Below are 16,327 nucleotides of genomic sequence, written 5' to 3' on the forward strand. Positions count from 1 at the left end.
CGTGAGCGTTTTTCATGATAAGCATTGACCAAGGCTGAGACTAAAGAAATGTTCTTGAACCTCGTGCCTCAATGCAGAAATTCTCTTTTCTGAATTGAGAGTATGAATTGAGAAATATGAGCCACTGACCAGGTCTGAGACTAAGGTTGGGTTCAGCCGCCCCAAGACTGTCCGGAAAGGCAGTTTTGAATGCAAGGGGGCCCAACTGGAACCTCGTGACCCAGTGGACAGGTTTACCCTTTCCCCACCCTCATAATGAGCCACGTCTAACCGTGAGTAACTGCATTGTGTACTGTTATTGCAGTGGAGTCTTGTCTTTGGACATTAGCCACAGGATCTCTGTCCCACTAGCAAATCTCACAACCTGACTGAACACCCCGAATAAGCCATTCCTGTATGAAAGACCTGTGTAAATTGAGTTTAAAGATATGGGAAGCGAAGAGTTTAAAAGACGTACCGGCTCTGCCAAAAGGGACTCCAGCATTGTACATGTACACACACTATGGCCATAAAAGTTGTAAGTTTCTAGACAAATGGAATTGGTATACCAGAGATGATTTTAGCCAGCAGTTTCCCCTGGAGGGAACATTTGATTTAAGTAAAATTGTTCATCTCCGCAGAGACCTTGAGTTAAGAGGTAGTAATATACCACAGACTCAGTGGGACACATTTTTTAATTGGTATGAAGAAGCTTTCAAAAGATGTCACGAATCTCAAGTTCAAGTCTTAAGGACTCCCAAGAGAAACTGAAATCTCAGATAAAGGAATTAAAACAGAAACGTGCACCGAAAGGGGGCCCCTCATCAACAGTACCATCAGCACTAAAACAACTTTATCCACAAATAACTGAGAATGAATCTGCAGACGATATAATTAATTTTCTTAATGTGCCACCCCCATATCAGTCCCAGGCACAATCTGAACCTGAAGAAGTCTGAAGTAACCAAATAGACTCTTCCAGCAAGATTAGCCTACCTCACCAAACAGCCGTCACCTGCCCCCGGGGCATGCCCATGTCCACCGGAGGCATGGCATCTATGTCCTGAAATCTCAACCCCCTCTTTTTGTTTAGGGTCTGGTACCCAGTATGGTCCAGCCCCTTCTTTAAAATCTAAGAAGGCTCAGCTTATGCCTTTACGCCAACTTCCAGGGCAAGGTTCAAATGGGGAAACTACAATCACAGTCCATGTCCCCTGAACCCCAGGAGATCTCTTAAATCGTGTTAAACAATTTCCCAACATCAGGGAGTAGCCCCAGAAATTTGAAGATGAATTGGAAACTGCAATCCATTGTTATGATCCAACGTGGGCAGATTTGAACCAATTAATGAGAAGTGTTCTGCCCTCTGAGGTCTGCAACCACCTCATTGCACAGGCTACTTGGCCTCCTCAAGACCTCGGAATTGGAAATCACTTAGCATATGCCCGAAGATGCCTCCTTGAGGCTGTGCTTAAAATTTGCCCCAGGAAAACTGACTGGGCCAAAACTGTAAACAAAATAAAGGAGAATCCCCAGCAGACTACATGGACCGCTTGAAACTAGTATTTGAAAGACACTCTGGTATTGAAAATGCAGCTGATACTGCCCCAGAAGCAGTTGCTTCTGCTTTTGTCCCTGGACTTCTTTCTAAAGTCCAGGAATAGTTGTGCACAATTGCTGTAGGCTGGCAGACTAAGCCACTTGCAGAACTAGTCACCATTGCAAATCACTGTACAACCTGCCAGGAAAAGAAAAAGGAATCCACGGAAACTAAGATAACGTCATTACAATTACAGACTTTAGACAGGGGCAGAAGCCGAGGTTTCCATCAAGGACAGTTCAGAGGCAGGGGACGTGGTCGTGGGATGGGACAAAGAGGATTTCAGTCCCAAAATAATGACAGTTGTTGTTATTGTGGCCAATTGGGACACTGGAAGGCTCAATGTCCTCACCGGCCTGGCCAGCCGGGGATGACATTTAACCTGCCACCACCTCCTCTCACTCAATTCTCTGTCCCCAATCAGGGAACTTCCTGTTAGGCCAGCCTGAGGAATAGTAACATCATCATAGCCCTGCTTCTCCCACTTAATCAAGATGATCCCTTCGTTTCCTGCATGATAAATGGCATGTCTACAAAATGTTTAGTAGACACCGGTGCAAGCAGCTCTACTCTTCGAGCTGAAGAATTTTCCACAACCCCCCTCTCCTCTGCCATTGTAAACGCTGTAGGAATTTCAAATCAAATAGTTCCTCATCCTGTTTCCCAACCATTACATGCTTCTCTTGGTCCTGTTTCTGATCAACATGCCTTTCTCCTTAGTCCTTGTACTCCTGTTAATTTATTAGGCAGAGATTTGCTTTGTAAACTTGGCTGTACTATCTATTGCTCTCCTAATGGTGCTTATTTAGATGTCCCCTGTGATAACAAAATGGCTGTACTTGCCACTTTAGCTAGCTCACCTCCTGAGCCTGAGTTCCTTGATCTTTCTGTGTTGCAAGAAGAAATCATAAATGCTGTCCCTCCATTTCTCTGGTCCCAGAATGCTAATGAAGTAGGACAAATCCATACTGCCCAGCCTGTAAAAATTAGATTAAACCCAGCTAAGCCTTTACCCAAAGTTGCTCAATACCCTTTATGTCCAGAAGCCGAAGAAGGGATACGCTTTTTTATAACTGCCCTTTTAAAGCAAAGTATCATTGTCCCGATGAAGAGCCCTTGTAATATGCCTATTCTTCCTGTAACAAAACCTGGAAAGAATACCTATTGCTTTGTACAAGACCTCCGTGCGGTAAATTCTGCAGTTTTACCTACTTTTCCTGTTGTACCAAATCCAGCTACCATCTTGTCCTGTATTCCTCCTAATGCTTGTTATTTTACTGTTGTTGACTTGTGCATTCTTCTCTTCTTCTACACCCTGATAGCCAGTTTCTCTTTGCATTTACCAGCAAAGGAGGAGTCTGTGCTTTAATAAGTAAAGAATGTTGTACTTATATTCCCGATAATTCAGAAGAAATCCAGGATTTAAGTAAACATAATCAAAAAGAAGCAGCTAAATTGCATGAGTCAGATAGTTGGAATTTGAGTTCTTGGTTTAGCTCTATTTTCAGTTCCTTAGGCTCTACTGTCATTCATAGTTTGTTGATCTTGTTTGTTATTTTTCTTGGAGTATGCCTAGAGTTTATGATAGTACAATGTTGCTTAAGTTGTGCTACTAAGCAAATGCGAAATAGCCCATCAACCAGAAATGAAGTATATAATTTGTAAATTGAAAAACAAGAAGTTGAAAGGCCTATAGCTATAAATATCTAACTTGCTAGAAGGAAAAAAACAAACAAATGAGGGATGTGGTAGTAAATTTAGTTGGGCTTCTGGCCTACTTGACTAGAAAAACAGACAGAGACCAGAAGTGCTGATACTTCTTATTTCAGTTACATGTTCTGAGATAAGGATTCCTGCATGCCTTGTTCAGTCTTGATATATTACCCTGTACACAGATGTTTTCTTTAAGTAAATTGCCTGGATGTCTGTGTGATTTACCATTGTTTTGTTTCTCCAAGGTGATTTTTTCCCCTCTTTTTCTGTCTTAAGTATAAATATGTTTGTAAACTTTTAAAAGAGTTCGAGAAATCCTTTGAAACAGACAAGTGGGTGATTCCCCTTGCTGTATGGAATTCCCCCTGTGATCACAGTATAGCCCTAATAAAGAAAAGCTGGCTCTGTCAGTTCTGATTCAACCACAATGCAAAGTTTGATTTCTTCCATATTTCCTAACCCCACACTGCTCCAGCACCACATGGCTCCTGGCTGCATTGCCAGACCCAGGGACATGGGTACCCGCTCCAGCACCCATGTGTGTGTCTATAGGGAGGGAGTGCATATGTGTGTGTGTGTTCATAGGGCGAGTCCCACAAGCACACCCCACCATACACATACACCCACACCACCCTCGCACTGCCATACAAGCATATCCCCACATCCACACCCCCTCACATACTCCAGCCACCCCCACACACAGCCCCTCACAAACCCTGCACCCACTCACACCCCACATATCCACAAACACACATACATGTTCCTTCACCCAATACCCACCCCTCTACACCTATCCACCTCCGCAGACACATCCACACCTTCCCCCCCACACACAGCCCCCCACAAACCTATACCCACCCCCATACTCTCACCCCCTCCACAATATACAAGAATAAGACTTCATTTTAAACTATTATATACAATCACCTATATGTACACTACACAAATGCATTTTAACTAGGACAAAAATATTTTTTGAAATTAAATTAATGAATGTTATAGATGTTCGCTTCTTAGAATATAATTATGTATTTTTCTGGTTCGGAGATGGCAAAAGACCTTGCTGAAAGGACGACTTTCGGGGGCAAGGGGAGGGACTTCCGGTGGCAAAGCTTAGGGATTAAGGGGCAGGATGTCTGGTCACCAGATGGTGACCAGGGGGTGTGCCACCTGTCAAGGGGCGGGGCTACCCTTGATAGCTTGCCAAAACTCATTAAAAGCCCTTTCACATGAAATAATTGCCCGCCCCTGCCATAATAAAACCTGGACGTCATGTATCAAAATTTGATTAAAAAAGCAATTATAAAATCAGATGATTTTCAAAGGCTCCAGACAGAAAGAAGCTTTGTGCTATCAGGCTTAACACCTATTCATAAATTTAACTTATTTAGCTTTCAACAGATTTCAGGTTTTACAGTTTCGATAAAAAAAATGCTGGTCTCCTGTATTGCCTTAATATTAAATTAGCTAAAAAGCATAGTCAATACAGCTCAGCCTTACATTTTGTAAATTGAATTGCAGCTGCTGCTTGTATGGAGCAAACTCCTGTGCCAGTTCGTATCCCTCGTGGTAAAAAGTAAATAATCCCTGAAGAAAGGCCAAGAGCTGAAAAGGTAAAATAAAGTAATAGTAAATATAAACATATCCATGGATTGTAAGCGCCAGAAATATAACATAGGGGAGTGACAGAAAGAAAAGTAGTCAACTGTGATATGGTAAAGTTACTTCAAAGCATGACAGACACATTTATAAAGACACTGGAAACTAAATAATGACATACTTTCAAAGCCCTTTAATCTGCAAAACAAATATCTTTTGAAGATACTACTTTCAGTGCCAGAGTAGTACGAGCATGAAAATCACATAAGAGGTCATCAGTGGTAATGAATTTGAATACAGAACTGCTGTTTTAAATTTTACTTTAGACCTGTCACAATTTTTGTTTATAATTTTTAAATATTTCATCTGGGTTCTTTCTAAATCTAATATGATTTTCCACTTTTCCAGCAAGTACTTTCCAAGTTCAAGGATTTTATTTTTTTAAATTCATGACTCTTTATATGGCCTATTTTCTCCCGATGAGACTTGAAAATAACCTTTGACTAGTTTAATCAATAAAAGGAATACAAGAAGTCCCAGACCACGCTTCCTGCTCTAAAGAACAAAATATACCTCTGTCTAACTTTAACTGGTATGTCTGCTACAGTTTCCAATAAAGAAATTTAAGTTGGTATCTACAAAACTGAAAATCCTTTACTCTTTATTTATTTAATTTATTTTTATTAGCTTACCTTTTATTTATTAAGCAGAAATGAGGATACTACTAAAATTTCAGAAATCTCCACCTGGTCCCTACGTGAATATACTTGTGCCACCTATTTATTTTTTAATAGCCTTATATTTTGGTCTATGTTTATTTCTGTTATTGCTAAAAAAGTGGGCAATTTGAAAAACACATCAAGTTGCACCATGCTAGTAAACCACAAAAATCTTTTACTACAGACATTTCATTACTGTGGACAATTCAGTTTGTGTTTATAAAGGAAAGCAATAGCAATATTATTTTAAAGATTGTACTTTGTGTTTCGACGTGTAATTGAAAGGTAGCACTTTTAAATGATTATAGAAAGCTAAACATTTTTACAATGTTGTTTTGAATTTTTGCAGTTCCTTTAATTTTTCTATTTCTCTCAATTTGGGCAAAGAAACTAGACTCCTGCATCTCACTGGGGTTACCAGAAAGTTGTGCTCCAATGTGCAAACACAGCAGGTAACATCTGCAGTAATGATGGCAGTGATATTTTTGCTCCATCAAGTGCTGGATCTCAAATACTTTGCAAACATTAATTGGTTCAGCTTGACAATCTCTTTTTATAGATAAGTGTTATCCCAATTCTACAAATGAGGACACTGAAACAAAATGCTATGAGCTCAAGCCAGTGATGTGCTAGGAACATAAACAGGATTCCTGACCATTAAGGCTTTTCTTTAAACCTTATGTTAGCTTTAGAAATCTTCTACATATCACCTGGGCATGTCTCATCTAAAACAAGAGGGGTTTACACAATCAACTATTACAATTCCACTGACTTCAGTTAAGCCCTAGAATGATTTGTCTCCATTGAGAACCTGGTCTTGCAAGTCTTTTTTTGGTGGCGTGGATGATTAGGCAACTGGATCAGATAAAGACAGAATATGAGGGCACTTCAGAAAGTAGTGGCAAGTATGAAATAAAACTGTTTTTTGTGCAACGACCATTTACTGGGGCACATCACTTCTCTACATAGTTATAATAGGTGTGTTCAACAATGCCACCATCAGTGTTTTCCACTGCCCTTTCCCACTCACTGCACACAGCATGGTTTTATTTCTAAACTGCCATTACTCTCTGAAACACCCTTGCATGACAATCTCTGAAAAATGTGGTGTTTGCTCCACAACATGTTCTTTTAAATGGACGAATAGTGCTTGATAACATGCCTTAGAATCAATGTGCCCTCTAAGGAGTGGCGGTCCATGAGCGTGCCACTTCGGTCCATGAGCGCGCCACTTCCGTGTGGCGTGGGATACTTACCGAAGGTAAGCTCCTCACTCCTCACTTGAGGCAGGCAGTGGGGGCTGGAGCCTGGGGCCTGGAGATCGAAGGCCTGGGGGCCTGGTGTGGGCTCCGCTGGCTCCAGGACGCTGCTCCACTTCCCCACTTCACCTCGGGGTATAAGGAGGCATGTGGCGTCAGGGCCGGGGAGTGGAGCACTTCGCCGGAGCCAGTGGAGCCCACAGAGCAGTTCCCTGGAGCAGGCTCCTCCCTGAGGTGAGGCAGGGCAGAGATGGAGGCTGGGGCTAGGGGCTGGCACGGGCTCTGCCAGCTCTGGGGAACTGCTCCACTCCCCGGCCCTGATGCCACATGTCATGCAAGTTTATTAGTGTTTTAAGAGTTTAAAACTTATTTTGGATAAACACTAACGATTGGCTGGTTAATCTATTAGTTTGGAAAAGATGCTAATGCAAACACATAGAACCCGCTGCTATACACCTAAATGAAATTTTTCATCTTAATTTCCCCTAACAAAAATAGCTTTTGTTAAAGTACGCAATGAAATCAAGTGGAAAAATAATTACTGGCACTAGATGGCAGCAAAGTCGAATTTATCAGAAAGGACAAAATACAGGGACAGTAAACAATGTCCCTATTTTAACTAAAAAAAAAAAAAGGTCAGGTTTTTAGAATTATGTTGCTAGTAATGTATCAGTTGTGTACTGTAGTGATCCAGCCTGTCAGGTCAGTGCTCTCCATACACACGCATGTGTGTGTGTACACTAAATACATAGCTCATGTAGGTCATAGAACAATACATTCATGTCCGATGGAGAAAATAGCTTGTACTAAGTGTGCAGATTAACATGCACATAAAGTCACTGACAGGGACAGAAGAGAATAGTCAAATCTCTTTTGCTTGCTTCCTGTATTGTAACAGTCCTCCTGTATAGGAGATGGCCTAAGGATCGTGTCTGGGAAACTAAGGCTGAGGTGAAAAACTTTAGTTCCCAGCACAGCACACTGCCAGATTTTGACCCATAACTATAAAAAGTTTTAAATGGTGTAAAAAATGCCCAGTTTCTTTCTAAGATCTCCAGCATGCATTTTCAAGGTGCTCTTTGTGTGTTAAGGGATGATTAGTTTCAAATGTTACATATAATCCCCAATGTGTTCTATATTATCAATTGCCCAAGTGCAACAAGCACCTTATAGCCACCTCATTCTGAATGCCTCATCAGGCAGATCAATAAAAAACAAGGTTTCTTCTCCATGACACAATGCTATTCACTGTCTGTGTGGTGCCTGAGCGGCTTGGATTTCAGCACAGAACCTGAAACTAAATCCAAAGATTTCTCTGGACTTTATTTATTTTTATGTAGAGTTTGTGACCCTGAGATTGCTTGGTCATTTCATTCTCACAGGAAGAAGACTGTGCTTAAGTTTTGGACAGGAGAGGAATTTAACCTTTGGCCTGCAGTGAATCAGCCAGAAGTCACTGTCTTCCTAGTCCTGTTTTATTTATGTGTATAGCAGCAAAAGGTGCTATCCGATTAAAGCTATCAGATTAAAATAAATATTGTCAATAATGGCATGAACAATGCAAGAAAGGGGGAACTATACTATTAAAATATTAAAATAGTAGCATTTATCTCAGTATTTGTTTCTCATTATAGAAGGCTGTCATCAAGCTATAAGCAAGTACATGCAAACTACTTTTATAAAAATAGAATCATAGAAAATTAGGGTTGGAAGGGACCTCAGGAGGTTATTTAGTCCAACTGCTGGCTCAAAGCAGAACCAGCCCCAACTAGATCATTCCAGCCAGCGCTTTGTTGAACCAGGCCTTAAATACTTCAATGACAATTAGTGATCCTGTTCCTTATGTCACAAACCCTGCCATATTTTGCTGGGTTCACGGGATATCACATAGGTTTTCTTGTATTGGTTTTGCTGGCACGGCATGTGTGGTCACACTCAAAACCCAATGTTATGCTGCATCCATGTATGTTGCTTTTATCATAACAGTGACTTTTGTATGGACTGTGGCACACTGTCTGTATATATCTTTATGATTTTGGACATGGTTTAGTCAAAGGAATTGAGGGACTCATACTTAAAGAAAAGGAGGTAAGCAAAACTGCTAAGTATCTTTTACTTTTGTGTTAGTAGGGCAAGGACAGTTGCACTCCCGATCACAGGCAGAAGGTGCTATTGTAGGGATGGACACCCAGGCTAGGGAGAGACATTACATATAAACTGGTTTAAGTGATCAGAAACTGGTTTAAATCTGTAACAGAACGTAAGTTCACTGCACATAGACCAGTTTCAAAATGGCCAAAATTGGTTTAAGATAAACCTGGGTGAATGTAGTATCAGACTTAACTGATTTGGGTCAAACAGGTTTATGCAATGCCTGTCCCAGAACCCTTCCTGGCTTAAGTTAAACCAGAGTCTCTCATCAGCCCAGATGCTTTACAGCCCTGGGCTGGGATATGCTCTCTGCTCCAGAAAACAGGCTGGCCCTGCCCCTCTCCTCCCTAGCCAGAGCTCTGAGAGAGACTGCAGGTATAGAAGAGTCTGCCTGCCTTCTTCCCTGTTCAAGCAGGGATTCCCCCCTCCCTCCTTCCCATATCCCACATCACACACCCCAGCCCAATGGACCGTAGGTATGTGGTATGCTAGCTAATGCTGAGGGTGTGTGCGTGCGTGTGTGCGCTTCTCCAATTTCTCTAGGACAGGCTTAGGGCTTTTGGGAGCTAATCAACAGGTAGCTGGTAATGTCCCCTCCTTCCTCCCTTGGAAAAAGCTGCTTAAGAAGAGCTTTTACTAATGAGAGAGGTTGTTGTTTTACTGATGGGCTGATAACACAGTGGTTTGCTGATAGGCTGATAATGCTGTGGTTTTATGTGCCCCCTGGCTGGTTTGCAGCACTGTCAGGTTTGCAGACATGGAAAGGGAGACTGAGAAGCTTAGTAGCATCAACTGATGCATGCACTAGCCCCCACTCCCAGTGCTAGCCAGGGGCTAGGGGCTGGCAACACTCCCACCCCTTGAGCAGCGAGCAGGGAAAAGCCTGGGACTGTGCAGGCAGGGTGGGTAGTAGTAGTAGTAACCTGCAAAGATTGAATCAATTCAGGATCAGGCTTTTTGAATGTCTGCCCCTAGCCCCAGGGTGCAGACAGAAGCATAGCTCCCCACTGTAACTCAACGCTTTGCAGGAAGCCTTTTGAGTTACAACGATCTCCTGGAACAAACAGAAGTTCACTGTTGGTTCCAGGAGGGAGGGGAATCTAGCTGCTGTGGGAGAGGATGGGTGTATTTGCTGGCTTTGAGGTATTTTAGAGGCTATATCTATGGGGAAATCTGGGTCTTTGGAGGATCCTAGGTTTTGCTGGAACAGAGATCACCAGTCATTAGGAATGGCAGGATCAGCAAGTACGCTGATCTCTGGAAATACTGGCAGAACTCTCAGAGGGGCTAGGCCAGGGGTGGGTGGGCAAAGTCCAGCCCACGGGCTGGATTGGGCACATGGTGGACTCCATTTCCTAACCGACCCTGCCTGTGTCACTGCAGCTAGTTTCCATGGAGACCCCAGCAGCACCGGGGCAATGACAGCATGGGGCCAGGGTTTCCATGGAGGCCAGCCCCAGCAGTGCTTGCAGGGTATGTGGCTGGACTAGGAGCTGCTCTGGGGCCATGATCTTGGGGAGTGACAGTGTGGTCTGGAGCTCGGCAGGGGCGTGTGAGCAGTGGATCCAGCCCTGCCAGGGATCTGGACCATGCTGTCACTGCTGCAAGATCCCAGTCCGAGCCTCAGCATTGCTCCCTGCTCATTCACACACCCTGCCAGTGATGCTGGGGCCAGTCTCCATGAAGACAGTATCCCTGTACTGTCATGGCCCGCTGCTGCTACGGTCTCCATGGAAGCTGGCTGCAGCAATGCAGGCAGGGGCTTTTGGGAAATGGGAGTCTGGCTGCTCGCTGAACCTGCCATTTTTCCAACCCCTGGGCTAGGCTGTCACTAGATGAGAGGTTAAAAAACTTAACCTATCTTTTTTGTTATTGTCACAGGGCACTCCCACGCCCCACTCCTAAGGAGGCTCAACCCTGGGAGGGGGAGATATGTAGCAGGGCACTGGGGTGCCTGCTACTGGCATTGGGAATAGGGCTGGGCTGCCAATCAGCAGGACAGCACAGCTGAAGGTGGCTTAGGCAACAGATTGGGTCAGCTGACAGCCAGGGGACGGGGCCTGGCCCATATAAACAGGAGAGGCTGAGGCCAGAGCCAGTTTCCCTTCTGGCAGCCTAAGAGGCAGGAGCCCTGCTACAGAGCAGAGCAAGGCAGAGCTGCCTGAACATTTGAGTGCCTATGTGTTGAGATGAGATGGAGAGGCCTCTGTTATGAAGGCTTGAAGGAGAGTCAGGGTGGTGCAGAATGTTATAGCTGGTAGGCTTATTTAGAGTTAGAGCCGGTTGGCTGATAGCTTTGAGTTGCTGTTGCACTGTTTGTATAATACCGGAGAACCAGGTGAGGCTATAAGGAGATGGAGGAGGCCTCATTAGGAGCTCCCCAGTAAGGTGGGGGGGGTGCTCCCAGTGCTGGAGGGAGTGCTGAAGTTTGCAGTGTCCTGACCCCAGCCCAGAGGGGTGATTATTGGGACAGGCTAAGGGAGAGATCCCCAATAGACGGAGGGGGTTTCCTGGTGCCCAAGGAGGGCACAGTGATTGGTGCCAGACCTGGCACTGTGGGAGAGTGCTGGTGAGAGGCGCGGCGTTTTGGGGTTTGTGACCCCAGCCCCATGTAGGGTGGTATTTAGCCCAGTGGGGTGTGCAGCCCAGAAGGAGGGTCAGGGGGCCAGGCATGGCTATAGGCCACCTGAGCCCAAGCGTGAGAAGCGCGAGGCATTGGCCCCAATGAGGGCGAGGGAGCGTGAGAACCGTGAGACAGGCCCCAGAGCGGGCAACCAAGCACGAGAAGCACGGGACAGGCCCCAGAATGGGGTGAGCTTATTGAAGACCCCGGAAGGGGCAAGGCCATTGAGAGGCCTAGGTAAGGCGGACGTGTGATTAAGGGCCCGGTGAGGGCGGACGCGCGGGTAAAAGCCTAGAAAGGGCAAGCCACTGGGAGAAGACCCGGAGAGGGGGCAAATCTAGCGGGAAGCCCCGGGGAGGGCAGAATTCGAGTCAGAGGCCCTAGGGGGGCAACCGGCACCAGATCTGCATAAAGTCCCGGAGAAGGGCAAGCGCATGGTAAAAAGTCCCAGAGAAGGGCGGGTGCACGAGTAAAGCCTGGAAAAGGGTGGACATGTGGATCAGGGCCCGGAAGGGCAGGCGCTCAATTAGAAGCCCAGAGAAGGGCGGGCACATGAATAGAAGCCCAGAGGGGTCATGTATATTGGGGAGGTCCCGGAGAGGGCGGGTAGACCGGAGAGGCCCTGGACAGAGCGAGCATGAGCTGACTGAGCCCAGAGAGAGCGAATACTTGGGCAGGGACCTTTGGGGGAAGCTCCAGGGGAAGCATAGTGGCAAGACATAAGAAAGTCCAGTACACCAGCGAGGCTTGGGGCGTGCTAAAGGGGAGGTCGAAGGCATGCATGGCTCATAAGGCTGGGGTGCACCAGATCACTGTACAGGGTAGGGGCTAGGACAAACTTGGCACCGTGTCCAAGCGGATGATAAGGCAGCCTCCCATTAGTAATATTCCAGTAAGACATGGCGGGTGAGAGAGAGGGTGCGTTTGAGACCCTCCTATATAAAAACCCTTTTGTTGTTTTGTCTCCTTACTGATTGCCTGTGGTAAAGAGTGATGTCAGGGACAGTAATATTCCAGGCTAACCCAATCTACAAAAAGGGGGACCTATAGTTCTTTCACAACCCAAGGGGAAGCCACCTGGAGCTGGCAACGATTTCCTTCCTGTAGATGTGAGGTCCAGGTTAACAGCAGAGGAGCTGAAGCCTGCAGGAATAAAGTTATCTCAGGGTAAACCTCAGTGTAGTCTTTGGGAAGAACAGCAGGACAGTGGGGAGAAATTTGGGGCTCTAGGAGTACTCTCTGGATGGGTTTGTGACACCTTCCTTGGCCGACAGATAACTATTTCATAGTCTCTAAGGTCCTGATTCTGAAGAAGTAACTGAAGTTTTGTAATCACTGTCTATGGGAATAGGATGAAGCTCTAAAACACATGTAGAGAAAAGAAATTTTGCTCTCTAAAATCAGCACAAATCTGTTTGGGTTTCAGAATTCAGTCCACACCTTTACTTATCTCCATAGAGCATTGTTTTGTTTTCTGTTTGAGAAAAAGTCAAATTTTGAAAGACTTACAAAAGATTCAGCTGTTGATTATTTTAATGTTATATATAAAGCAGAGCATTAAAGCAAAACTATTATTGATGCCTTGAGACAAGAGGCAGAGCAAGAAAGTCAACCAATAGCCTCCCAGCAGGCTTCAAAGGTATTCACAGGTTCACATGCAAAAGAACATCAGTCAACATGATTTATGAACCATCAAACTCCTCCCATCTCCCACCACACACATACCTAAAGAAAGCCCCCCTGCTCCAGTTAGCCAATATATATGGACAATATTCAGAGGCAGGCTTTGGGAGGGACTAAATTCTATCAAATAATTCTTCCTTCCTCTTTTTCTCAGCAGCCTTATCCCCAATTTTTAGCTGATAAACATCTTTCTTCTCAACATCACAGTTGAATATTCAGGACACTTCAAGAAACCCTCCAAAATCCCTCTTAAAACACAGGTGACAACTTTTCCTTCAGCTCTCCTGTGACACAATAATTTTCATTTCTTCCCAGGAGAATTTTTACAACCTCTGTTCTCTCCTATGCCCAATGAAGGGCAACTATGCCCAAAAGCTTGCAGATAAATAAAATAATTTGTTTGCAAATATCTAGTTGGTCTAATAAAAGTTATCACCTCTTCCACAAGTTTTGATTCCTTTTATTTCTTGTTTACACTTAAGTGTTTAAAGGATGATTTTTACAATAATTCACTTTAATCCACAACAGACTACAAGTATTTAATCTGTAGTTTTGCAGCAATTCAAAGGGTGTTAACAGAAATCTATTTCTAAGATCAGCAACCTTCCATACTACCCTCTACGCTGACATAAATTAGGATGCAATTTAAACCAAGTCCATATTTTAAATCAGCCTATCAACTGTGTTTTCTGTTTGCTAAGTGTCTTCTGGGTAGCACTTAGCATAACTGTGTTCTCTATAAAATATACAGCTGACCATAAAGAACATTAATATTCAACAGAAGTTTTAAAATCTCAAGATTCATGTTAGAATCCAATCTCTATATATTCCTTTACTTGGATTAATATAAAAATACAATCTCAGGAGTTTAGAAGATAATTTCTTGGAGGCTACTAGCTCATAGTTATCCATACACAGCTTTTTGACACCTTTCTTAGAAACATCTAGGCTTAGCATCTAGTGAGAGATATGATACTGGACTAAATAAACTGGTTTTATTATCTAAGGTGGAAAATGCTATATCTGAATTAATCCACTGGACCTTTAACCCGAATGCAGCTAAGTGGTACACACTGGCCACAAAGCTGATTTGATTGACCTACCCCTCCTGAACAAAAATATTCCAGTCTTACAAAGGTACTGGAAATGGAGCCTGAATGAGGATGCCGACTGTCAGTAAATTTACCGAAAGTTAGTAAAATAAAAAAAAGGCTAAAAACTCTATGAGTAAGGTCCATGAAAAAAACCAAACCAAACAAAACAAAAATAGCAGCCACAACTTCATTGAATCTCTGAAAGACAGAGCACAGCTGCACCTCCACATGTCCAAGTGACTGGCTGGGCAACAGTTCTGCAGAAAAGGACCCATGGGTTACAGTGGACAATAAGCTGAATATGAGTCAGCAGCGTGCCCTTGTTGCCAAGAAGGGTAATGGCATAATGGGCTGCATTGGTAGGAGTGTTGCTAGCAGTGCAAGGGAAGTGATTATTCCCCTCTATTCGGCATTGGTGAGGCAACATCTGGAGTACTGTGTTCATTTTTGGGGCCATCACTACAGAAAGGATGTGGACAAATTGGAGAGAGTCCAGCCGAGGGCAACAAAAATGGTGAGGGGCTGGGGGACGTGACTTATGAGGAAAGACTGAGGGAACTGGGCTTATTTAGTCTAAAGAAAAGAAGACTGGGAGGGGTTTCATAGCAGCCTTCAACTACCTGAAAGGTGGTTTGGAAGCGGATGGAGCTATACTGTTCTCAGTGGTGGCAGATGACAGAACAAGGAACAATAGTCTCAAGTTGCAGCAAGGGAAGTTTAGGCTAGATATTAGGAAGAATTTTCTCACTAGGAGGGATGATCTCCCGAGGTCCCTTCCAGCCCTGATGTCTATGAAATCTATGAAAACACTGGAACAGATTACCCAGAGAGGTGGTGAAAGCTCCTTTAAAACCCAACTAGACAAAGCTTTGGCTGGGAGGAACTAGTTGGGGATGGTCCTGCTTTGAGCAGGGGGTTGGACTAGATGACCTCCTGTGGTCCCTTTCAACCGTAACTTTCTATGATTTTAAGTGGGGGTGCAGCACCCTGCAAGGAGCATTCTCTCAGCCATGTGTTGCTGCCACTGCATTCCTGGATGCTTATAATACTGTTGGGTCACAGGTAGACTTCTCTGGGGGTCTATGCTGGGCTGCAGAACAGGGGCCAGCAGGGGTAAGGCTGAAAGGTTAGGCTAGTGGGGCAGCATGGTGCATTCAGGCACATAAGGATGCAGAGGTGAGTAGGGGGCCTGTGGTGGCAGGAAGTCATGCAGCGTAGACTAAAGGTTGCCAGTGTAGACTAAGAGTTGCCAACTCAAGAAAAAATTCTTTTACAGCAAACCTTTTATTGACATCCAAACTTTTTTTTACTTTTTTACTATGGTTGAAGTTAAAACCATAAATCTGAACCCAACCCATCTAACTTGGGCCCGGCAGCAGGGCAGGGCCTGGAAGAAGTGTTACATTTACATTATGTAAAACATATCATTAAAAACACGTGGCTACAGAAAAGTTTGGCTGTTAGTATAAAGCTTGCAGATTGTAAATAATAACTATAAAAAATTCTTGGGTTGGCAATCCTTAGTCTAAAACCTGACACTCTAGTACTCCCCACCAGATATAATGTGTAGATGAGATTGTGGGTAGATGGACCTCAGATGCCGTGCAGAACAAAGGAGAAAAACAGGTAGCATAAACTACCTTTGTACTCTCCCTCCAGCTCTCAATTAAGTACAGTCCAGCTAAACCAAGGAATCTGGCTTGATGTCTGGTTTATGAATATGTAATACAAATTATTTTTATTCAGCTCTCTTCCATTTGAGACATGAAATAGAATGTACCCTATTTTATGTGTATGTCATTGCAAAATAATATTTTCTAGTTATAGCAGTCTCTTTAAGAACAGCAGGTCTCTATTACTTTAAATGAGATTAACATTTCTTATACCAGGGTCAGAGTTAGGTCAAG

The 16,327-nt window shown here is 44.0% G+C and overlaps 1 protein-coding gene across 2 annotated transcripts in view; it reads right to left on the bottom strand.

The window, feature by feature from the left end:
* ARHGAP42 (Rho GTPase activating protein 42) overlaps positions 1 to 16,327 on the bottom strand; it is a 313,916-nt gene that overhangs the window by 80,099 nt on the left and 217,490 nt on the right. For both annotated transcript variants that reach the window (XM_090030242.1, XM_090030234.1), the window contains exon 7: positions 4,793 to 4,897. In XM_090030242.1, coding sequence (XP_089886368.1) covers positions 4,793 to 4,897 — 105 coding nt within the window. The remainder of the gene's footprint in view (positions 1 to 4,792; positions 4,898 to 16,327) is intronic.

This window comes from Crocodylus siamensis, chromosome 1 (genome assembly GCF_052110815.1).
Source record: "Crocodylus siamensis isolate JL-2025a chromosome 1, ASM5211081v1, whole genome shotgun sequence".
Classification (NCBI taxonomy): Eukaryota; Metazoa; Chordata; order Crocodylia; family Crocodylidae; genus Crocodylus; species Crocodylus siamensis.